The 25757-nt window shown below is 42.5% G+C and overlaps 1 protein-coding gene across 2 annotated transcripts; it reads left to right on the plus strand.

Moving 5' to 3' along the window:
- Window positions 1–5430: 5430 nt before the first annotated feature.
- Window positions 5431–24016, plus strand: COIL (coilin). Of its 2 annotated transcripts, XM_027034186.2 has the most exons (7): window positions 5431–5710; window positions 14396–15509; window positions 15632–15715; window positions 16128–16175; window positions 18717–18786; window positions 21394–21482; window positions 23049–24016. In XM_027034186.2, exons 1-7 carry the CDS (start codon window positions 5466–5468, stop codon window positions 23136–23138), a joined length of 1740 nt encoding a protein of 579 aa, XP_026889987.1. In that variant the 5' UTR covers window positions 5431–5465; the 3' UTR covers window positions 23139–24016. The 2 variants fall into 2 exon arrangements, with proteins under 2 accessions (XP_026889987.1, XP_026889988.1); XM_027034187.2 differs by lacking the exon at window positions 21394–21482.
- Window positions 24017–25757: the final 1741 nt, after the last annotated feature.

Here is a 25757-nt window from a genome sequence, read left to right on the forward strand (position 1 = left end):
GCAGAGAGAGAGGGAGACTCAGGAGCCAAGCCCTGAGATGGTGACCTGAGCCAAAGTCAGACACTTAACCTACTGAGCCACCCAGGCGCCCCTCTCCTATAACATTCTTTAATTTCTTTTTCAATGTTTATTTATTTTTGAGAGAGAGAGACAGAATGCGAGCAGGGGAGATGCAGAGAGAGGGAGACACAGAATCTGAAGCAGGCTCCAGGCTCCAAGGTGTCAGCACAGAGCCTGACTCAGGGCTGGAACTCACGAACCATGAGATCTGAAGTCAGATGCTTAACCGACTGAGCCACCCAGGTGCCCCTAGCATTCTTGAAATGACAAAATCATAGAAACGGAAAGCCTTGCAGTGGCTGTAACAGAGCAACAGGAAAGATCACTGTGATGATGGAATTGCTCTGTATTTTGATTGTATCAATGTCAATGTCCTGGTTATCACTGGGGCAAAGGTCACATGGATCTCCCGGTACTATTTTCTACAACAGCATGTGACTCTATAATTATCTCATACTAAAAAAACTTAATTTGAAAAAGGACAGCAAATAGAAACATAAAATATATACTTCTCTGCTCCTTGCTCTTTCATTATATCCTAGGCACATTTCCATGGCAATGTATTTGGAACTACCTCAATAGGGGTTTCACTGAATACATTTTGATACAGCGGAATTCTATACAACCATTGGACGTACACTAATTTTATTCAATTAAATCCCCGTCGATGACTATTTGTTTCTCGTTGTTTGTTTTTACAACGTTTCAGCAAACATGACGCAGGAGGCTTTGCACATAGTATTAGTCTATCTGTAGGATAAATGCCTAGATGTGGAATTGCCAGGTCAAAGGGTATCTGAATTTATAATTTAGACAAGTGTTTAGAAACTTCTAAAGGGTAATTTGAAAAAAGCATAGGTCCTTTCTATAAATTTTTGTAGTCACGAACATGGCAAAATACAGATAAGCACAGAATTGGGTACCTACCACCCAGCCTTATTAAAATAATTTAATACTTTGTTTCAGACTCTTAGATTACATTAGATTCAATTGGATTATAGCTAAGGTTAGATCTGACTCTTAGAATTACAGTGTAGTGTCAACCCTTTGTCATCACGCCTGGTTCCCATAGTAGAGGGAATGGTGACATTTGACTATCTCCAGGAGGGAAACAAGAATAGTCATGCAAGGACTTAAAAGCCACCTGCTGCTTAAGTACCTTTTCACTTTTGGAGCAGCAGTCTTCAGACTGGCGGCAAGTAAGTGCTGAAGAGTATCCAAACACTTTCTTTTCTTTTTTTAAACTGGCTTCTGGATTTATATCTGATTTTTTTTCTTTTTTCTTTTTCTTTTACCCAAACACTTTCTAAGGTGAAACAGGACTGCGTGGTTTTAAGAGAATCAGATTATACATCTCTTTTTTTCACTTGAACTTCTTCCTTTTTTTTTCAAGTTTATTTCTTTTGAGAGAGAGAGAGAGAGAGAGAGAGAGAGAGTGAGACAGGGGGAGGGGCAGAGAGAAAGGGAAAGAGAGAATCCCAAGTAGGCTCTGGGCTGTCAGTGCAGAGCCTAATGCAGGGCTAGATTCCAGTAACCTGTGAGATCATGACCTGAGCCAAAATCAAGAGTCAGACAATTAACCAACTGAGCCACCCAGGCGCCCCGAGATTCTGCATTTTTTAATTAATTAATTAATTAATTAATTTATTTATTTATGAGAGAGAAAGAGGGAGCACAAGCCAGAGAGGGGCAGAGAAAGAGGGAGCCAGAGGATCCCAAGTGGGCTCTGTGCTGGGGTACCTGAGTGGCTCAGTTGGTTAAGTGTCCGACTTTGGCTCAGGTCATGATCTCACGGTTTGTGAGTTTGAGCCCCATGTCGGGCTCTGTGCTGACAGCTCAGAGCCTGGAGCTTACTTTGGATTCTGTATCTCCCTCTCTCTCTGTCCCACCACCTCTTGCACTTTCTCTCTCTCTGTCTCTCTCAAAAATAAATAAACATTAAAAAAATTAAAAAAAAAAAAAGCAACCAAAGTGGGCTCTGTGGTGCCAGCAGACAGCTTGGTGTGGGGCTCAAACTCCTGAACCATGAGATCCTGACCTGAGCTGAAGTCAGACACTTAACTCACTGAACCACCCAGACACCACTCACTTTCATTTTTTAAAGACAATTTCACTGGGTAAAGAGTTTCAAGGTCACAGTATTTTTCTTTCAGCATTAAAAAAAAAGTTTTTGATGCTTATTTATTTTTGAGAGAGAGACAGAGTGAAAGCAGGGGAGAGGCAAAGCAGGCTCCAGGTTACAAGTTCTGAACTTGGGGCTGTCAGCACAGAGCCTGACAAGGGTATGGAACCCACAAGCTGTGAGATCATGACCTGATGCTTAACCAGCTGAGCCACAGGTGCCCCTCTGTGTCTCATTTAAGAAAGCTCCTGTTACTGTGTCTTCAAGTTCACTAATATTTTCTTTTTCATCTGTGAATCTTTTTTTTTTAATGTTTGCTTATTTATTTATTTTGTAGGAGACAGAGAGAGGGAGGGACAGAGAGAGAGGATCCCAAGTTGTCTCTGCACTGTCACCACAGAGCCTGACACGGGGCTCGAACCCAAGAACTGTGAGGTCATGATCCGAGCTGAAATCAAGAGTTCCACACTCAACAGACTGAGCCACCCAGGCGCCCCCATTTGAACTTCTTCCTAAAGCTGATTGCCTGAGAATGTGATGGCACTGTTTCTGTTCTCCAAAGTAAAAGTATCTTTTTCTCTCTCCTGCCTCCATCTATGTAGCCTTACTGGCACCTACTATACTTGGTTATTTGTTTGTACCAGGTTTATTAAATTTAGATTAACTTGAGGGAAAACTGTAGTGCATTCTACAGTAAATAATGGACAAGGCAGCAATCATTGATACATAAAATCTAGTAATGCCCTGACCTTGAGAAAACGGCTTCTTTCTATTGGGATCAACTCCTTTCTCTTAGATATTGATACTCTCTTTCAAGCAGTCAAGTGAGTGCTTATAAACATAATTGATTTCGACTATCAAATTAAATTGCTAGTAAATCTGTAACAGTTCAAACGTCCACCATCTCTCTACCCATGAATATTCAAGTTTTTGATTACAATTCTCATTTTTTACCCATTTCATCTCATTTAGCTCCATAAACTAAGCACCTCTAAATGTAAGATTAAGTGGTGTAGTCATCCCTTAAGTCTCAGTGGAGCTGTCCCAAATATTGAGAAAGTGAATGACTCTAGCAACTGGGCAAATGCTCCTTTTAGATGTCAGGTGATTCCCAATTCTTTGTTTTTAACATTATGCAACATAATTGAATTGTTGGCTGATGGAGTACTGAAAATACATTTTTAAATGTTTTTCTTTATTTTTGAGAGAGAGAGAGAGAGAGAGAGAGAGAGATTGTGAGTGGGGGAAGGGCAAAGAGAGAGGGAGACAACAGAATCTGGAGCAGGCTCCAGGCTCTGAGAAGCTGTCAGCACAGAGCCTGATGCGGGGCTCAAACTCACAACTGTGAAATCATGACCTGAGCCGAAGGTGGACGCTTCATGGCTTGAGCCACCCAGGTACCCCTGAAAAAAATTTTAAACGAAGATCTCTAGGAAACTTTAGCATGTAACTTGGAAGGAGTTTAAACAACTGGCTGACATTGCCAACTACATAAGGCCTTCTATTCTTTTTTTTTTTTAATGTTTATTTATTATTTCTGAGAGAGGGAGAGAGAGTGCATGCATGTGTGAGCCGGGGAGGGGCAGAGAGAGGATCCAAAGCAGGCTCTGTGCTGACAGCAGAGAGCCCTATGCAGGGCTCGAACTCAAGAACAGTGAGATCATGACCTGAGCCCAAGTCAGACGTTCAGCCGACTGAGCCACCCAGGCGCCCCAAGCCCTTCTATTCTTACCCACTTATATAAATGAACAAGTTTTCTCAGGACTTTACATCTATAAAAACAAAAAAATCGATCTAGAATCAATGTGGAGCCCTGTCTCATTTAGCAATATTCATCCAGAAAGACTTGACCTAATAAATAAAAAAAAAAGGTAGCTCCATTTCATTAATAGATGTCTCCATGTCCATTTTATTTTCCCTGTTTAATAATTATGTACCAAAATGTGTGATATTTTATGCTATTTTGATCAGTTGTGTACCATTTATAACAGTAATAATAACTCAAATCAGAAGATCTACAGCATTAGGGTTACAGGAAAATAAAATTTCCCCAAAAATTTTCTTTCAATGTGTCCACTGACTACAAAATATTAGCATTTACTAGTCCAGTAACCTTGGGTTAGTTACTTAATCTAAACCCTTTTTTTTTAATCTTCAAAATGGGAATAGTAATAGTTCATAATTCATATCTTTGTCATGAAAACTAAAGGAATTAATATGCTATGTGAACGGATGGAATGGAAATTTGAATGATGTACACTTTATGATTTACTTACCTAGTGGTTAATAAGGGGGCTTATTTTTATATTTTAAAATATGGATGGGACACCTGGGAGGCTTAGTCGGTTGGGCATCTGACTTAGGCTCAGGTCATGATTTGGCGATTCATGAGTTCGAGCCCCAGGTTGGGCTCTGTGCTGACAGCTCAGAGCCTGAAGCCTGCTTCAGATTCTGTGTCTCCCTCTCTCTCTGCCCCTCCTCCACTTGTGCTCTGTGTCTCTCAAAAATAAACATTAAAAAAATAAAAATAAAATATGGATGGTGGTAGGTATTACACCGATAAGGTCTTTCAATTCCACTAGGCACATGTAAAGGAGTGACAAGTGGTTTTATTTTAAACGTATATTTACAATATACCAGGAAATGCATCTTTTCCAACTCTTTACCAACGAAAAAATTGTCAAATGTATTGGGAGTAACTGCTTTTTTGAAATTCTTTTCCATATATAAGCAAATATCTTAGAAGACAACGACTGAGAAGTGCTTGTTTATCCAGAGTTGCCTAAATTTCTTTTTTTTTTTAATTTTTTTTAACGTTTATTTATTTTTGAGACAGAGAGAGACAGAGCATGAACGGGGGAGGGGCAGAGAGAGAGAGGGAGACACAGAATCTGAAACAGGCTCCAGGCTCTGAGCTGTCAGCCCAGAGCCCGACGCGGGGCTCGAACTCACGGACCGCGAGATCGTGACCTGAGCCGAAGTCGGACGCCCAACCGACTGAGCCACCCAGGCGCCCCCAGAGTTGCCTAAATTTCGACCCTGCATAGAGCTCAGTGGGAAAGGAATGAAGGCATTTATTTCACTTATGCCCTTCCCTAGCCCAGCGATGAGCAAAATTGAATCGAATCAACCCCGCTCCGCGTTCTTGCGGGTCACGGGAGCCTGCAGTAGCCACTGGCAGCCAATAGAGGGCACACGTTAAAAGGCCCCAGGGGGCGGGCCGCCGAGCATGCCTCTCGGTAGCCCTGTGGTGTCTCTCGGCTTCCGTTGAGCAACGGGCAAGATGGCGGCCTCCGAGACGGTTAGGCTACGGCTTCAATTTGATTATCCGCCTCCAGCTACCCCTCACTGCACGGCCTTTTGGCTTCTCGTCGACTTGAACAGATGCCGAGTGGTCACGGATCTCATTAGTCTCATCCGCCAGCGCTTCGGCTTCAGTTCTGGGGCCATCCTGGGCCTCTACTTGGAGGGGGGGCTTTTGCCCCCAGCCGAGAGCGCGCGCCTGGTACGAGACAACGACTGCCTCAGGTGGGCGAGGCGCGGGGTTGGGGGTGGCGGGGTGGGCGGCGGGCCGGGGACGCGCCTGCGCACGCCCGGGGCGCCTCGGGCCTCTGGAGGCCGCGCGTGGGTGAGGGGTGTGGAGTGGGGGTGGGCGTGGGGTGGGGCTGTCAAGCTGCTCATTCGTGCACCGGAGGGATGCTGATTGGTCTAGGCTGGGATGGGGCTCAGGAATCTGCACTGGGAGGAGCATCCTTCCCGGAGTGCTCCGGGGGCAAGTGGTTAGTGGGACAAACCTGGGAAGACAGTGATCTGGTGCCCGGGCCGGGTGCGTGCTTCTTGCAACCTTGATTTAGCAAGCGCGTTCTTAGCCAGACACTGTGTTACATGCGCCCGATGCGGATGTGCGTGAGACCTGGCCTTCCCCTGGCGGCTGGCAAGGTCAGGTGCAGGGGGCCCAGGCAAATAGAACAGTCATGTTCTCTTCCAAGCGTGCAGTTTGTCCAGCCTTAGTAAGCTTCTGCCAGATCTCCTGAGACTTACGGTGTCATTCTTGCCTCACCTGGGTATTTTATGGTTCATTTAAGTAGGTGTTTGGGACCTTTTGGGTTGTGAATTGGAAAATAAAATAGTTTTAAATATGCTTTTGGAAATAAAAAAAAAATGATACTTAGGGGGCGCCTGGGCGGCTTAGTCAGTTGAGCTCAGACTCTTGATCTTGGCTCAAGTCATGATCTTACAGTCGTGAGGTCCAGCTCTGAGTAGGGCTCTGGGCTGAGAGTGCAAAGTCTACTTGGGATTCTCTCTCTCCCTCTGCTTTGCCCTTTCCCTGCTCTCTCTCTCTCTCTCCAAATAAACAAATAAATAACATTTAAAAATGACACAGAGGTGGGTATCGAGGAGCCATTGTGGTATGAATTGCCCATGTGTGGTTGATTTGTCTCAATAAAATGGTAAGACAGGATCATTTCAGTTTGGATTCTTATCTTAGACTAATTTATTCAGCGCTTCTTTTTAAAACTTCAGGTACGATGAAAAAGTTCTAGAGTTTTGAACCAGGCTGCTTCCTCTGCTTGCTCTTTGTTGAATATTCTTTCCTTAGAGCATGTCAGATTCATGAGATTTCTTCAGAACATCAGGGAATTCAGTTTGGAACAATTATTACATCTTTGTGTGTGTGTCTCTCTTAAAAATGGGAATGCTGTGATTTACTAATGTTTAGTCGTTTCTAAAGACAATTTGAAATAGTTAAAATTTCAAAAAGAGTTATTTTTCCTTTTTATTCACTGAAATAGCTTTCCATTATTTGTGCAATTCAGGAACTGCTTAAATGTTACGGTTGTAAGGACTGTATCCCCTCCTGTGAAGTTTACTTTCTGACCTAGTGAATTACTAACTTGCTGCTCACTAACTGCAGTGCATTATACCGCAAGTAATGAATCACCTGGGAATTACACTCTGTATAATGAAGTGAACAATGTCAAAAGCAAATGATGATGGCTTTTATAAGAAATAAACATAGCACAGTGGCAGGCCGAATTCCTCCTGAACACTTCAAATGCATAACTGTGTATGGTAAGAAATATCTCTGTAGCTGGCTTCAGTGGTTAATGGGGCAGACCTTAGGAAAAAAATTGAATTTGTAAAAATTTTTGTTTAAAATTTTTTTTTAATGTTTATTTATTCTTGAGACAGAGACAGAGCGTGAACAGGGGAGGGGCAGAGAGAGAGAGGGAGACACGGAATCCGAAACAGGCTCCAGGCTCTGAGCTGTCAGCACAGAGCCCGACGCAGGGCTCGAACCCACGAACTGTGAGATCATGACCTGAGCCGAAGTCGGACGCCCAACCGACTGAGCCACCCAGGCACCCCAATTTGTAAAAATTTCGTATGTTTTTGTGGTTTCCTGTTTTCCATCATTTCTGTCTTCCCCCAACAGATTCACCTTTCTCCAGAGCTGCAGAAGAAGGCCTAGTCTCTTTTTTTTAAAGGTTCCTAATATTGTTGGAGTAGACCAAGATAACTAGTGTCATGTTTTTGTATGTTACCTTCTTGTGTGATGCAGGCAGGCAGCCTGGATAATTACACCAGATTGTGTTGCTAAGCGCAGGAGACAGTGGAGAAGGGAGAGATCTTCGTGAAACACAAGGGGTCAGGGAATTTTGCAGCACCTTGAAGGACATGTAGGAAATGGAAATGTTGGGTAGCCCATTACTAGTGGAGGCAAAAGCTAGCCTGACTCGGTGAAGAGATGCATCTGGCTGCAGAAGGATTCTGGAGGGGTTGCCGGGAATACTGAAAAGTCTAATGGGAAAAGGTGAGCCAGGTGGTGGATATCCCATGAGGCTGGAGAGGTTTCTCCTCACTTGTATGCCACGGCCATTTCCTCACGGCCCATTCTCTTACGCACCTGCAGTCTGACTTTTTCTGCTTTGACAGACGAAAAAAGATTTATACTTTAAAATGGCTCAAGGTAAAGAGTCCCTTATTTATCTTCTCACGTACTCTTTCTGGTATTACCCCACTCTCTAGAAGTATCCTCAGTTAAGTTTGGGGTCTGTCTTCCTAGATTTTTTTCTCATACACACGCAAACATATACTTTTTAAATACACATGCCATTATAATATACATATTGTCCTGCACCTGACTTTTTTTTTTTTAGAGAGACAGAGCGAGTGCCATTGGGGGAGAGGGGCAGAGAGAGAGAGAGAGAGAGAGAGAGCTGGGGAAAGGCAGAGTGGGAGAGAGAGAATCCCGAGCAGGCTCCACATTGCCAGCATGGAGCCTGAGGGGCTCAAACTCATAAATCGTGAGATCATGACCTGAGCTGAAATCAAGAGTTGGATGCTTAACCGACTGAGCCACCCAGGCACCCTGAGAGAGAGAGAATCTTAAGCAAGTTCTGTGCTGAGTGCAGATCTTGATGCAGGACTTGACCCCATGACCCTGGGATCATAACCTGAGCCAAAATTAAGAGTCTGACTCTCAATTGACTGAGCCACCCAGGCACCCCTGCACCTCACTTTTTTACCTGACACATCTTGGGTATCTTTCATTTTAGTGTATATAGTATGTGATGTACATCATTCTTTTTTTAAATTTACTTTATTTTTTTGTTTTAAAGAGAGAGTACATGAGCTGGGGAGAGGGGCAGAAGGGGAGAGAGAGAGAAAGAGAGAGAGAGAGAGAGAGAGAGAGAGAGAGAGAGAGAGAGAGAGAATCTTAAGCAGGTTCCATGCTCAGTGTGGAGCCTGACGCAGGGCTCAATCCCACAACCCTGGGATCATGACCTGAGCCAAAATCAAGAGTTGGATGCTGAACCCTATGAGCCACTCAGGTGCCCCTACATGCTTCTTTTTAAATGCCACATAGTAGGGGTGCCTGGGTGGCTCAGTCAGGTGAGCGTCCAACTTCAGATCAGGTCATGATCTCACGGTTCATGGGTTTGAGCCCCGGGTCGGGCTCTGTGCTGACAGCTCAGAGCCTGGAGCCTGCTTCGGATTCTGTGTCTCCTTCTCTTTCTGCCCTTCCCCTGTTCACGCTCTGTCTCTCTCTGTCTCTCAAAAATAAATAAATGTAAAAACAATGTTTCTTAAATGCCACATAGTATTCTTTTACATGCCATAAATTTATTTAACCAATTTCTTACTAATGGACATTTTAGGTTGTTATCTTAGTTCATTTGGGCTGTTATAATAAAAATACCATAATCTGGGTAGCTTATAAACAACAGAAATTGGCACCTGGGTGGCTCAGTCAGCTAAGTGTCCTACTTCAGCTCAGGTCATGATCCTGAGGTTTGTGAGTTTGAGCCCCGAGTAGGGCTCTGTGCTGACAGCTCAGAGCCTGAAGCCTGCTTCAGATTCTGTGTCTCCCTCTCTCTCTGCCCCTTCCCTGCTCACGCTCTGTCCCTGTCTCTCTCTCAAAAATAAATAAACATTAAAATTTTTAAAAAATAAATTAAAGGGGCGCCTGGGTGGCTCAGTTGGTTAAGTGTCTGACTTCAGCTCAGGTCGTGATCTTGCTGTCCGTGAGTTCGAGCCCCGCGTCGGGCTCTGTGCTGACAGCTCAGAGCCTGGAGCCTGTTTCAGATTCTGTGTCTCCCTCTCTCTCGGACCCTCCTCTGTTCATACTCTGTCTCCCTCTGTCTCAAAACTAAATAATAAATGTTAAAAAAAATTAATAAAGCAACGGAAATTAATTTCTTACAGTTCAGAGACTGGGGAGTCCAAGATCAAGGTGCCAGCAGATTTGGTGTCCAGTGAGGTTTCCTTTCCGGTTCATAGATGGCACCTTCTCACTGTGTCCTCATGTGGTGGACGGGACTAGGAAGTGTTGTAGGGTCTCTTGTGTACGAGCACTAATCTGATTCATGAGGGGTCCACGCTCATGGCCTAAGCAGCTTCCAAAGTCCCCACTTCCTAATTCCATCACATTGGTGGTTAGGATTTCAACATGGATTTTGTGGGGACACTAGCATTTTGACCATGGCAGTTTTTTTGTTTTGTTTTTGTTTCTTAAGATTTTATTTTTAAGTAATCTCTACGTGGGGCTCAAATTCACAACCCTGAGATCAAGAGTCACATGTTCTACCAACTGAGTCAGCCAGGCACTCCCCGTGGTAGTTGTTTTCTGGTTTCCACTGGTAAACATTGCTATAGTGAGCATTCTTGCATGTCTGTGTGTGCTTGGGCAGTGATTCAGCCGGATGCATTCCCAGAAGAGGTACTTGTTGGTCAAATTTTAAAATTTGGTAAGTACTGTCAAATTAGCCTCCAGAAAAGTTGCACAGGTCTGTCTTTATACCAACAATATAGGAGTTACTTTTTTTTTCAGTATGGTGTGAAAAGGAAGACAGCAATGTGATTAAGAATTCAAGGTTGGGAGTCAGAACCCTGGGTGTGCTTCTTGACTCATCAGTTGTGTTCCCTTGGTCCAGTAACTTTACCTCTCTGAAGGTGATAATGCCACAGCCAGACGGGAGGGAGACTGCAGGGAACAGAGGGGATCCAAAGAGAGTGCAGCTCTACCTTTTTACTCTCCTTGTTGAATTTCATCTCCGTTTGATGGGACAAATTCATTAAAGCCCACTAACTCCTGCCCTGGGAGGACTAACAACATTTATTGTATTAACAAAAATTAGAGTTAACATTTGGATAGTACTTGCTCTGAGTCTGGCACTGCCCTAAATATACATGATAGCTCATCTGAGTATTAAAATTATTACTATCCCCATTTTTACAAATGAGAAAGGTTGAGATACTATTTTAAAAATTTAAAGTGGCAGAACAAGGATTTGAATCCAATCGCTTGGGCCTTGGCCAAAAGTGGGTGGCCCGCAGTGGGTGTGGGGGTCAGGCTATGCAGTTGGACGTGCCTGTATTTCTGTGTGATCGAATCCTAGAAGTGAAGTTGCACATTTAGGGGCGCCTGGGTGGCTCAGTCGATTGAGCGTCCGACTTCGGCTTAGGTCATGATCTTGTGGTTTGTGAGTTTGAGCACCACATCGGGCTCACTGCTATCAGCACAGGGCCAGTTTCAGATACTCTGTCTCCCTCTCTCTGCCCATCCCCCCCCCCCGCATAAATAAACATTAAAAGAAAGAAAATAAATTGCACATTTAGTATATGTGCTGCCGAAGCGAGCACAATAAATTGCACATTTAAAGGAAGCACCTTGGGGCACGTGGCTGGCTCAGTCTAAAGAGCATGTGACTTTTGATCCCGGGGTCTGAGTTCAAGCCCCACAGGGGGTGTCGAGATTACTGAAATAAATAAATCTTAAAAAAAAAAAAAAAGGAGTGCCTTGCATTTTGATAGTATCACCTGGCTTGCCCTACAGAGTTTGCATGAACACTGGAGAGTCTGTTTTAGAAATTTCTTGGAATTAAATCTCTTTCACTGCTAATTACATAGGTAATTCACTTCTCTTTGTACAAGGACAGCTATGTTTGTTGTCTGTGATCCAAGTAAAGAAATGAAGGACATTGCCAGGGAAAGTGCATACCCTGAAAGGAATTGGTTGGTAACTCGGCAGACCCAGGTGAACCATTTCTTACTCTCTGGATGGCATTTTGTTCCTCAACCTTATTATGTTCCCAAGAGAAATGATTCTCCTCAGGAATCACAGATAGTGAATAAGGCGGCAGCAGTCATAGGTCATACCTTCATATCAGAATCCACAGATTCACTGTCTTCAGAATGGGTAAGGTGATGCCAAGGGCTACTTTTGTAAGCATGAGGGTCTTGCAGGCTCCTCTGAAAGGCAGCAGGTGCTGGGTTCCAGTGATTTAATAAACCGCAATGACTGAACAGAGTCTTGCAACCATTTTCAAAGTTTGATGGAAAATTCAGTCCTAATTGGTTGCCATAGGATTGAAACTTGAATCATAGCATTGCTACATAGTAAAACAAATTAATCAAGAATGTCAAGGGACAATCCATTATTCTTACAAGTTCCCCAGTTGTTCTTAGAGTCACAGGATTTCCAGCTAGTTTTTGCCCATTTAAGAATCACTTCCTTGCTGCTAGATGCTAAAGTCCATCCTGGGAATAGAAGATGATGTGTTTTTATAATCTAAATCTCTGATCGTTCATACTTTTTTTTTCTCTCTTTATCCTGATATCAGTAGCTTTGACTTTGCTTTGTATGTGTGTATCTGTGTATTCTGAAGAATAATTGAGGGTTTTTTCACCTGCCACATTGAGATAAATCCACCGGTATTACAGTCCCTTAAAAGAATTTAAAGAATGCTTATATATTCTTATTCACCAATTATACTTTATTTTCAAATATGATTATACATCTTTCACTGGTTACTAAAAAAAATTGATGAAATATATAGCTGGATATAAACATATTAAAAGTATATTGCCTGTTTTTAGCAGACGATTTTGAGCACCCGCTATGAACTTGACACTGGGGACACTCTGGGCTCTCTGTCATTGGACTGCACATATTAGAGGTAGCTGTTGCCAGGCCATGGAGCAACAGAGCTCCTTTACTGTAATCATTTTGGATTAAATGTGTGTTAGGGTTCTTCAGAGAACCGGAAACAATAGGAAATGATAAATATATAGAGATATGAATCTGTTATAAGGAATTGGCTCATGAGATTAGAGAGGCTGAGCGGTCCCAAGATTCACAATTGGCAAGCCAGAGACCTAAGAGAACCAATGATAAAGTTCCAGTCCAAGTCCAAAGGCCTGAGATCCAGGGGAGCCGATGGTGTAAGTTCCAGCTCTAGTGTGAGTCTGAAGGCGGGAGCAGGCTGAGGTCCCAGCTCAGACAGTTGGGCAGAGAGAGGGAATTCCGTTCAGACCTTCAATGGATTGGGTCAGACCCACTCACATTGGGGTGGGCCATCTGCTGGACTTAGTGTACCCATTCAAAATTTTTTTTCTTTAATGTTTTTTTATTTTTGAGACAGAGAGAGACAGAGCATGAGTGGGGGAGGGGCAGAGAGGAGGGACACACAGAATCCACAGCAGGCTCCAGACTCTGAACCCAGAGCACAGAGCCCAACGAGGGGATTGAATCCATGAACCGTGAGATCACGACCTGAGCGGAAGGCAGGTGCTTAACTGACTGAGCCACCAAGGCATTAGTCTACCCATTCAAATACTAATCTCATCTAGAAATATCCTCACAGACAAACCCAGAATGATGTTTAACCAAATATCTGGGCTGTCATGGCCCAGTCAAGGTGACACATAAAATTAATAATCACAGAATGTCATGGAATTTTGCGATGGCTGTCACTGTCCCAGAGAACATAAATTGTTAGAAGGTTTTCCTAAATTTCAACAAAATAAAAATGAAGTCTGATTTTAAGAAAAAGCAGCCCACATTTAAAAATAAAATTTTTTATTTTTAATACAATTTAAGTTGGTTAAACATCCGACTCTTGATTTCGGCTCAGGTCATGATCCCAGGGTTTGTGCCCTTACCCCACTCCACGCACGTGCATGCTTCTCTCTCTCAAAATAAATAAACATTTAAAAAATAAGGGGCGCCTGGGTGGCTCAGTTGGTTAAGCGGCCGACTTCGGCTCAGGTCATGATCTCGCGGTCCGTGAGTTCGAGCTCCGCGTCGGGCTCTGTGCTGACAGCTCAGAACCTGGAGCCTGTTTCGGATTCTGTGTCTCCCTCTCTCTGACCCTCCCCTGTTCATGCTCTGTCTCTCCCTGTCTTAAAAATAAAACGTTAAAAAAAAAAAATTAAAAAAATAAAAGTTAAAAAAAAGAAAAAGAAAATAAAAAGAAGAGTGGGTAGTCTGCAGTATTACCATTTGGGGTAGGCGGCATAATAGAGTGGAGAGATTGTGAACTTTGAAGTTAGACAGACTGAGGTTTGAATCCCATCTCTGCTGCCTATTAGCTGTGGACTTTGGGTGGGTTACTTATCTGAATTGTAATTCTGTGATCTGTCTTAAAATGAAGCATACCTACTTCATGGTGGCATTTGATTAGAGAAAATGTCTAGAAAATGGGATGCAGTAGATATTCAATAAATAAAACTCGTCACTTCAAAGTTGACTCTAAGGGATGCCATATAGACCATTTTGTCAAAAAGAGTCTTTTGTCCTGAAGTTATTTGACATTTTTTCATTGACTGATGACAGGTATAGTGTGCGGCCATCCTGGTATCTAACTGTGTCCCAGAGACATGCCTGTGAATGACTCACTGTAGCTTTCTCTCTTGTTGTTTTGCTAGAGTTAAATTAGAAGAGAGAGAAACTGCGGAGAATACTGTAACAGTCAAGAATGGTGACGATAGTCATTTATTACCCAGAAAAGCAAAGAAGAGGGCATTTAAGTTGGAGGAGGGTGAAGAAACCGAACTAGATTACAGAAATTCAAAGAAACATTGGAAGAGGCAAGAGAACAGTAGCAATGGGAAGACCTTGGATCTAGAACCTAAAGCTGCCACAGATCAGAGTATGAGGAAAAAGGGCAAGAGGAAAAACAAAGCCATGTGTGGTGTAGTGGATGGTGATGACAAAGAAACCAAAAGAAAGTCACCAAAGAGGAAGGAGAAATGCGAACTTAAAAGGCAAACCAAGAACTCCAGGTCTTCTAAAGCACAGACAGTGAAGGACTGGGCCATCTCGAACTGTGGTCCTCTGAAAGGCTCACCTGCTAGGAACAGCCTTGTCAAAGCCAAAAGGAAAGGCGGCACGGGCGTCTGTCCAAAAGACAGCCCCATTTCCTCCTCAGAGTCCGAGTCTTCTCATGAGTCCACCAGTGATGGTGTCAGCAATGTCCTCTTGGAGGTCAGAAATTCCTCAGAGAAAACATCAACTGAGTTATCAAAGGAAGGGCCCTCGACAAAAAACACGACTGCAAACAAAGTGGCTGCCAAAACTGGCTTCACCTGTGCGGCCGTCAAGTGCAAGACGACCAGAGCATCATCTTCCAGTTCGGACTCCAGCTCGGAGTCGGACGACCAGTGCACGGTGTCGAAGAGCGCCCCGGAGCGCGCTGCGGGTTTCTTAAGGCCTGTAGGCCTCTTTGCAGGAAGAGGCTGTCCGGGCCCGGGGCCATGTGCGCAGACCCCACACGCTGCCGGGTGGAAGCTCTCGGACGCAAACGGTGCCAGACAGGCTCCTCCCGGGCCCCCTCCCAACGTGACTCTCCCCACCAGTTTGGGAAGAGGCTGGGGGAGAGGAGAGGACCTTCTTTCTTGGAAGGGAGCTAGGGGTCGGGGTGTGCGGGGGAGAGGCCGGGGCCGAGGGCAAGCTGTTTCCTTTGTGTTAAATAGAAACCCTGAGTATCAGAAGCACCAGCAACTAAATGAAATGGTAACAAACTCCTCTACTATTATCCAGGCAAGTATTATTTATCGTGAGTGCGCTTCTTCCGCTAGGCCCGTGGGGTGTGTCTGCAGTTGATGTCACGGCTTCACTTTTGTCACCAGTAACAAAGTCACGTGACTCATGCTGTCTTTCAGAATCCGGTAGAGACACACAAGGACTACAGTTTGTTACCGCTGTTAGCAGCTGCCCCACAAGTTGGAGAAAAGATTGCATTTAAGGTACATTTTAAAACAACAATTACCACCAAAAAGATTCTTCTCCCTCCAAATAAACTTACTCATTGGCAGGTCAGGATTATATATGTGTATGTACTAGACCCTTTCCAGATCATATCTGTCCTGTGCCTAGCATGTAGTGGGTACCTACTTATGGTTTTCTGAATGAATAAAAATGGCTGAGCTTGGTGTGTGGAACCTAGCAAGCGCTCAGTTAAGAAAGGCTCTGCATAGCACCAACCCCTCTCCACCCCAAACCGAAGAAACCTCTCCCACTGAAACTTCTGTCTCGCCACAGGTCATGGCAGGGCTCCCAGAATGGTGGAGTGGGCACCCCGCCACTGCATGTTTTCTTGGGGGCAGGGGAGAGGAACTGCGGGGCTTGTGTATTTGTGGGCTCTTTCTTCTTTTTTAGCTTTTGGAGCTGACATCCGATTATTCTCCTGATGTCTCTGACTACAAGGTAAGGCTTTTTATTTAAAAATAACTAAGTGTCAGTATATTAAACAAGCTAAAGTCGTATTTAATACTGCTAATATGGATAATTTTGATTTTTTTTCAGTAAATAATGTTGTAGAAAATGGGAGCATTATCAAAATGTAAACTTTTTAACAGTATCACTGTGGAGCCCCCAGTGTTATTTTCCTTACATCTGGGGAAGAATGTAGAATAATGACAAGTTTAATTCTTTTAAAGTCATTTTTTTTTTTTTCTAACCAGCTTAGACAACCAGCTTAGCAAGCTTATTTGAATGCCACTCTCCCAGGATCCTAAACTTTGAAAGAAAATACTAAATAGCTTTCAGCCAGAAAATTTGATTACTTTCATCATAGGAATCTCTTTTATATAATTGTGAATTACTGCAGATTCTTATGGTCTAACATGGCCCCTTTTATATTATCTCTTCACCACAGGTAATTCACGAGTACTGTCCCTGTACTTTATTCACTTAACACGTGTATGGGACTTCACATTGGCATGAGCTTTATCACAATTCAGTAAAAGTTTGACCCCATCAGTGGGATTACAGAATTACATGTTCCCTTCCTTTTTTCATCCATTCAAAATTTTGTTGAAAACTTTGTTAAAGGGGTGCCTGGGTGGCTCAGTCGGTTGAGCACCTGACTTTGGCTCAGGTCATGATCTCACAGTTCATGAGTTTGAGCCCCGCGTCGGGCTCTGTGCTGACAGCTCAAAGCCTGGAGCCTGCTTCGCATTCTGTCTCCCTCTCCCTCTGCCCCTCTCCTGCTTGTGCTCTGTCTCTCAAAAATGAATACATTAAAAAAGAAAAAAAGAAAACTTTGTTAAAATGCACATTTTTTAATTTTTATGTAATATACGGAATATAAGTCCATTTAAAAAATGACTTGATACCTTGGAAGACTTTTTTTAAACCTTGAAAGATTTTTAAAATCTTGGTAAGAACCTTTCCTCAAAAGTAGGCTGGAAGGTAGGTCAGTTCTGGGTAACTGGTATTTTATCACATTTTTCATCTTGACCCCTTTATATAGGTGACATATGATTTGTCATCTAAAGCAGGATACTTGTGCATGAAAAGGGTTAATATTATATTAATAATTATCCTGGAAGGAAATGTAAATGGACTTGTCTTGGGCAAACCAGGATGTTTTATCACCTTACCATAGATAATTACTTTAATTCTGTGATGTACTACAAGATAGAAATATAGAATTGGTATGTTCTACAACCTCTACAAACTATGATTCTAGATGATACTGATTTTTTTATTTTTTATTTTTATTATTGGTTTTTTATTAAAAAAATTTTTTTTAATGTTTTTTATTTTATTTTTGAGAGACAGAGACAGAGCATGGGCGAGGGAGGGACAAGAGAGAGGGAGACGCAGAATCCGAAGCAGGCTCCAGGCTCTGAGCTGTCAGCATAGAGCCAATGCAGGCTTGAACTCATGAACGTGAGATCATGACCTGAGCTTAAGTCGGTGCTCAACCGACTGAGCCACCCAGGCGCCCCATTATTGGTTTTTTATTTCAGAGAGAAAGTGCATGAGTGGGGGAGAGGGACAGAATAAAAAGGGCCTTGGGGGAGAATCTTAAGCAGGCTCCACGCTCAGCACAGAGCCCAACACAGGGCTTGATCCCATGACCGTGGGATCACAACCTGAGCTGAAATCAAGAGTTGGATGCTCAACCAACTGAGCCACCCAGACACCCTGATTCTGATTATTTTAATGCATATTAAATCTATGTTGGTCATCACAGTTCTTACCCTGGAAAGCTATTTTCTTACTTTCCCGGTATTTAGAACTTTCTGGAAATGATTTTCAAAACCATTTGGAAAGTGAAAATCAGTACCGTTTTTTTTGCCTTGACCTCAAGTGCTGTTATCTAGCTTGATCACTAGCTTTATTCCTGAAGCTTGTCTTCAAAAGTTAAATCTGTCTTCAAAGGATGTAGTCTCCTCCACACTCAACCCTGTCTCACGTGTACGTACCTACCTGTGGGATTTTAATTGATGAAGGTGGCTGAGTGATGCCACAGAAGTCAGTGCAATGAAAGAAGAATTTATTACTTACGCTTCCCGAGGGAGGGGGAATGCCACACCATGCAGGACCCCGGAGGAAAGCACCAGGGTGTCATCCAGAGGCAGAGACAGGAGTGAAGAGAAAGCCCGGGCAGGGCCTTTATTGGGGTTTCCTTGGGATAGGCCAGGCGGGATGGGGGAAGCAGTTTAGGATTGGCTCGTTTGAATAATTAGCAGACTTTGGGCTATAGGGGCCGTGCCTAGTTGTGTGGTACCTGACCCTGGAATGATTTAGATTCAGGGGAAATATTGGCTTGGTGTGTGGGAGTTTTATTTCTCCTACATATTGATTTATTAAAGAAAAAAAGTTTTCATATTAAGATAAAATTTATGTAATGTAAAATTTACCATTTTAACCATTTTAAAGTGTATAATTCAGTGGTTTTAGTATATTCCAGTGTTTCACCTGCTGGTTTTTGACTTGGACTTTTATTTTTGAAAGGAAGGAAAAATACTAAGCCACAATCCAGACACCCAGCAAGTAGATATAGAAATTCTTTCATCCTTACCTGGTGAGTCTTGTAGAAAAGAATTCGAAAATTTAGTCTCTTTATATCTACATTGGTTTCTAAATAGCTTTTACACACAGGAGCTGCTCTCTTGCTTGGCCTCTGGGACTAACTGTCCACTATCCCTGTCCGCACAGAGCAGCCCAGGAGACCCGAGCTCCCCCTAGTGGAGGTGTGTGTCCACTATGGATTGTTGGATCTGTTTACAAAGCTGTTAGGCAAGTTGTTCTTATTCCTGTAATTATGCAGTTTCATAAAAACTGCATAAACTAATGAACATTGATTGCAAAAAGAATTATTTCTGTGAAACCCAAGTTGAATGCCAACCCAGGAGTATAACTAAGAAATTTACTATTCAATCGTGTGGGTGGATCTGCTTTGAGATTGGGAGGAATCTGGTAAAAATCTAGGAAGATTCTGAACTCAGGCTGCCTTGCTAGTGTTTGCATTCTTGTATCCCTTTAGAAGAACTCAGAACTGGAAATTGTAGAAATTGCAGATATACATTAAGTATGTGGTTTATGAAAGAAAGAGAACTCTAGTCAGTGGGCTCCTAAGACCTTCTCAGGTCTATCTCCAAAGATTGGCAAATGAGCATACTTCAGTGTGTTAAGTCAAAATAGAATGTCTAAAGTATATGTGCGTGCACACTCTCACACATCGTTTTAAATGGCTCCCTGCTTTATCCCTGATTCATTTCACCCATTATTGGTTCTAAAATCTGAGAATAAGAGAGCTTTTACTGTATGTGGCTTCACTTGGGTTGTGTTGTAGGGGTCCCTGGCCACAGATCAGGGGAGACCCTTTTTCTTTAGCAGACCCGAAGGCAATTAATTATTTTCTCTTTGTGTTTAAATAATGTAGTGAGCAAAAGATTCAAAACTCCCATACACAGTAATCAGTTAACATGGTTTTCCAACGAAGTCCCTTTATAATGTTAAGTAAATGATTAGATATAACTTAAATTGGTTTTCCAGCTTTCTTCTCATTAGGTTTTATTTGAGGAAATCTCTCTTCCTAGGAATGGTGGGCAAAGAAATTTGTCCATGGTCAGATTCCACGACACAGCCTGATCACTGCTTGTCAGGTGATTGACAGTGATAACATCCAATTAGAACTTTTCTTCTTTGGGGCATCAAGAAGTGTCTTTTATCTGCTCACTGGTGGAAATACAGGTAGTCCTCGCTTTGCATGGTTCTGATATATAGGAACTTTAGTTACCATGGTTTGGTTAACACCAGTTCCCAAAGACGTTAGATATGTTACCTGTTAACTGACTAGTGGCACAAAGTTCTGCTAATTCTTCAGTCCACAGATCGCTACGTAAATAACAGATGCCCATCATGATCGGTGACCAGTCATGTCACGTCCTTCCAAGTCTCCTGGTGATAAGTCACCGTGCAGCTGTTACTCAGTTCCCATACACGCAGCATCGCATGAGGCTATGCTGTCTCCTTGTACAATCTCAGTGATAGACCCACAGGGCATCTTACAAAAATGGAGAATGGAGGTAGGGAATTGGTCGACAGAGATGAAAGTACAACAAAGAAACAAAAAGTGATAGTTCTGGAGGTGACACCCAAGTGAAGTTTAAACTTGTGGAGTTAGAAGAAACCGCTAACCGTGGGGATGTTGGAACTGCAGTTTATGTGAGCTTGACATAAAGGAAGAAGGTAGTGGTGATGACAGGGATAAAGAGGTCCCGGAGGTGGCATCAGCAAAAACATCACACAATTGCAAAACAGAAACAAAGAAGCTCCAAGAGTTATTTCACGATGATGTCAAGATCTGAAAGGAAAAAATACTGAAAGCTGATCCACGCTTAGAAAGGTGTCTGCAAGTTCCGTAAAGTGTAAAGATTCTCTGTGTTGTTGTTATGCGACAGGAAGGCAAGCACTGTTCAAGCCACCCTTGATAAGTTTCCTTTTCCTTTTTCTTTTCTTTCGCCTGATAAGTTTCTTACAAAGAAATAGAACACTAGTTCTTGGTCTTTTGGATGTCTCAGATTACAGTGTACTACATAAATGCTAGTTTTACTATTTTTCATCTCTCTGTACAGTAATTTTAATGTTCTGATAGTTTTTAAAGGTCATGAGACAATCATAATTTTTCCATTTATTATTCAGATAGTTTTGCATGATGTCAGCCTGGATGGTCATTTTTATGGTCCCACACTACCATGCAACGCGAGGATTGCTGTATTACCAAGTAGTGAGCACGTTTAATTTCTGAGGACGGAGCAAAATACACAAATTTTGCAGAATTCATATCATGTTAACCTGCTGAAACAGGTCCTGTATCTGTTGGGTTACCTAATGGTCACACGTTCTTTTCTGGGAGTACTAATAACAGTGTATGGAGCTCATTTCTTTTTGATGAAGGAAAGATGGTCTCTGGCAAATGGCCCAGGGGCTCCCGTCTGCTGTTACAGGGTGTTTCCGAGGGTCTCCTGTCACTGAACACTCCATGCTTTCATGTGCGTACCCAGCCTCCACATCAATGGACAATTTGTTTGTGGTTGTTTTTCTAATGATATAAATTCCCTGTAGAGGAACGTTTTCACTATTGGGAAATGACTTACTGTCTCTCCTTCCTACCGTCTGGTTTCAGCCATGAAAGAACCTGGGAAATTTGATTTGGTTTATCACAACGAAAATGGAACTGAGGTAGTGGAGTACGCTGTGACGCAGGAGAAGAGGGTAGGCGCGCTTCTCTTCTTGGGATTGCTCGGTCGTCCATCCTCTCTCGACTGGTTGCTGGTAGTCTGGAAGATGACATCGCAGCTTCCGGTTTCTGGTGGTCTGGAAGGTGACATCGCAGCCGCCTGAACTGCCTGTATTAAAGTCGTAAAAGATCTAGGCCCTGGGATCTCTGGTCTGCCTACAGGGTGGCGAGTTCAGTGCCAAGTGCCAAGTTAGGGTACCGTCTCGGATCTCAAAGAGCCTACACGACAAGATCCACGAATAACAAAGTCTTATTTAAGATTATAGAGTTGTATAAAATCTTAATTGCATAAGGGTTTCAGTAGAAAAGAACAGTGTATTTAAAAACCTTTATTGATATATACATTGAGAAAATTATACATATGTATACAGCTTGAACGATTATCACAGATGAACATACCTGTGTCACCAGCACCTAGATAAAAGAAATGGGATAGTAACAGCCTCCCCTGGAAATCTCCATCGTGTCTCTTTGCAGTCATTACTACCTCCCAAATATTACCGTGATTCTGACTGATGCCAGCTTAGATGTTTTGAAAAATGACATGAAAATGATGATTCTGTCTTTTGACTTCCATTTAAATCCTTAAATTGCCCTTTTAAGAAGTATATGGTTTAGCTTTTAGGCAGCCAGACTTCCAGAGTTGCTGGCAATGCTGGCTCATGAGGCTATGCTAGCATTAAACTAACTAGAATTTATATTTAAGAAAATGCTTCCTCTTAAGGTGTTTATATTTGAAAGGTTATGGATATTATTCTGTAGCTTTCAGTATTGCAGACTCACATTTTACCTGAAATGTAAACTTGTAGAAACCCTAACCAGACTGTGTTTTGCTTTGTCTTTAGGATAGATGACACTCTTAGGGATTTATTCCCAAAACACATTTTTAGGGTCTGTGGTAGGATCAGCAGATTTGGCCACATCTCCTGTACTTCTTTATTGGCAACGTATGCCTCTGCGCTTTTTTGTTGAAATGTATTCTTGGAAACTACATTGGAAAATTAAACCTTGGAAGTTTCCCCTCTCTAGGCCTATTAAACCGGGGCCTGAAGCAGAGCCTGTAATTACCTCTCCTTGACACTAGGTGGCCCTCGTGATTCGTCCACACGGGCTGAGTGTTCACATTGGCTGCTCTTGGTGAGATGCGAAGCAGCTCCTGGTTTTAGGCAGCACAGGACAGCGACTGTAGAGCTGCGCAGAGGAACATCAGTAGTCCCGGGAAGAGTGCATGGGCTGCCTAGCCACAGGGTCTTGCTGGGCAAACCTCCCTGACCCCTTTGTAACCACTGCCCTGCGCCCCACCCCACCCCCTGCCCCAAATGAAAGAAGGGTAAAATGTGTTTAATGTAAAGTGTAGTTGCCTTCTAGGTAAACAAGTTCTTCTGCCCTAATTGAACTCAGCTTACTGGGACTCACATCATTCCAGGTCTTCAACCATTCTGCACAAATGGAAATATACTTGACTGAAGTTTTTAATCGACTAAAACCTAGATGACCTCAAAATGAAGCCTCTAAACCAAATGTTTTGTGTCTTTCCTCAGATCACTGTTTTTTGGAGAGAGTTGATTGATCCAAGACTGATCGTTGAACCTCCGAGTACCATACCAAGTACAGAGCCTGCTCGAGGATGACCTCTCCACCTCCTAGTCTACAAATGTCTTGTTTGTGAAAGGGACTATAACCTGAATTGTTTTTTTTTTTTTTTTAAAGATTTGAAAGTTGTATGCGTTTTTTGTTCACTTTACTGCATAGGAAAAAAATCTACCTCATCATTTAAAATAACATGGGTGTTGCTTTTGTAGACCTTTTTTTTCCTTCTTCCAGGCTTAATTTCAGTAACAAAATTTAAAACATGACATTCCCTCCAGGCAGTTATATATCAGCGTATATGGTTTCTTCTCTTTTTTTAATTTATTTTTTGACCATCAAGTAGCCGTCGTCAGTAGGAGTTTATAACACCAAGTACAAGAAAATGCTGCATATCTTGTTTCAGTAACGTTGTATTAAGTAACATTTTAAGACATGAAAGCATGTTACTTGACCGAATTTTTTAATATTCAAGTTGTTCCATTAAATGTGGAGCATCTTATACCTTTCAAGTATTTTATACTTGTAACTGTCAAGAATTAAAAAGTAGGTGGGTTTGTTGCAGGCAATGAGTTAAGGAATCCTTTCACATTTTCTCAACTTTAAAATTAAGGATTTTCAGAACCTTGTGTAGAACAGTGAAAATAAGATCTCGTGTATTTGCCTGGGGACAAACGGGTGGTCTACCTGGGTGAGAGGATTTCCTAGGAGTTCGGCCCAGGGAATGTGTTATCTTTCTACAAGATCTCAAGCACCTGGCTGAGTGTGAAGTGAGGACTGAACAGAAACTTCCTTTTCTGTTATTATTCAAAACAGAGCTAAAATGGCTAAATATATACTGTGAAAATTGCTTTCTTTTAACAAAACATCGGGTTCCTCCTTCAGCTTTGCAAATTTCTAAATAAAATCATATTGAACTAAACTTCCATGAGTTGAGTATTGCTGTCTTGTTTCACAATGAGGCGAGAGATACCAACAAAATTCATCAGATCTAGGAGCTGTTGGGCCAGTGATGCTGTCCAGTTTTAACCTGGATAACATTTATGTGTATCAAATGTGGATTTATTGATTTGCAATGAAAAGTATTACTCCAGAAAGAGTGAGATCAACATGGATGGTGGATCTTGGCACTGGGGAAGTTCTTGTGTGGCACACTTTTTTTTTTTTTAAATGTTTATTTTTGAGAGAGTAAGCAGGAGAGGGGCAGAGAGAGAAGGAGACACAGAATCCGAAGCAGGCTTCAGGCTCCGAGCTGTCAGCACAGAGCCCGAAGTAGGGCTCAGACTTATTAACTCTGAGATCATGATCTGAGCTGAAGTCGGGTGCTTAACCGACTGAACCACCCAGGCGTCCCTTGCATAGCACACTTTCTTTCTAGGGTTTGGAAAACAAATTAAGTTAACTAGTAAGTACCAACAGGTGTATGAATAAATGCCCAACATCATTCATCATCACAGAAATGCAAATCAAAACTACAATGAAACACCACCTTACACCTGTTAGAATGGATATTCTCAAAAAGACAAGAAATAACAAATGTTGGTGAGGATGTGGAGAAAAGGGAATCCACTGTTGGTGGGAATATAAATTGGTACAGCCACTATGGGGAACAGTATGCACCCCTGTATTCATTGCAGCATTGTTTACAATAGTCAAGATACGGAAACAAGTGTCCACCAATGAATGAATGGATAAAGAAAATGTATATGTACATGCACTTCTTCTTCAGCCATAAAAAGGAATGAAATCTTGCCATTTCAGACAACATGGATGGACCTTGAGGGCACTATGATAAGTGAAATAAGTCAGAAAGAGATACTGTGTGATCTCATTTATATGTGGAATCTAAGCAACCCCCCACTCAAAACGAACTCCTATGGAGGACAGATTGGTGGTTGCCAGTGATGGGGGGGGGGGGCAGGTGAGGGGTGGGCAAAATGGGCAAAGGCAGAGGTAAAAGTATAAGCTTCCATTACAAGTCATGGGGATGTAATATACAGCATGGTGACTATAGTTAATAATACTATATTACATATTTGGAAGTTCTAGGAGAGCAGATCTTTTTTTTTTTTTAAATTTCTTTTTTAATGTTTATTTATTTTTGAGACAGAGGGACAGCATGAATGGGGGAGGGGCAGAGAGAGAGGGAGACACAGAATCCGAAGCAGGCTTCAGGTTCTGAGCTGTCAGCACAGAGCCTGATGTGGGGCTCGAACCCTCGGAGCGTGAGATCACGACCTGAGCTGAAGTCAGATGCTCAACTGACTGAGCCACCCAGGCGCCCCTCTAGGAGGGCAGATCTTAAAAGTTCTCATCACATAAAGTTTTTTGAAACTATGCATGGTGATAGATGTTAACTGGATTTATTGTGGTTATCATTTTGCAGGGAGTGTATACGAATACCACGTCATTATGTTGTACACTTGAAACTCATGTTGTATGTCAATTACACCTCAGTTTAAAAAGATAATTAATAAACATTGACTAGACCAAAGAGAAGTGTTGACCTCAGGGAGTGTTTTCTTCAGTTTATAATCAGTTTATGAGTCCCCCTTTCCCTCTGGAGTAGTGTTTTTTGAACTGTGACTAGCAGCCTACTAGAAGGGTCATGATGTCAAACTAGGAGGGCGTGACCTTTCCGAAAGATGCAGTACAATAGAAAA

This window comes from Acinonyx jubatus, chromosome E1 (genome assembly GCF_027475565.1).
Source record: "Acinonyx jubatus isolate Ajub_Pintada_27869175 chromosome E1, VMU_Ajub_asm_v1.0, whole genome shotgun sequence".
Taxonomy (NCBI): domain Eukaryota; kingdom Metazoa; phylum Chordata; class Mammalia; order Carnivora; family Felidae; genus Acinonyx; species Acinonyx jubatus.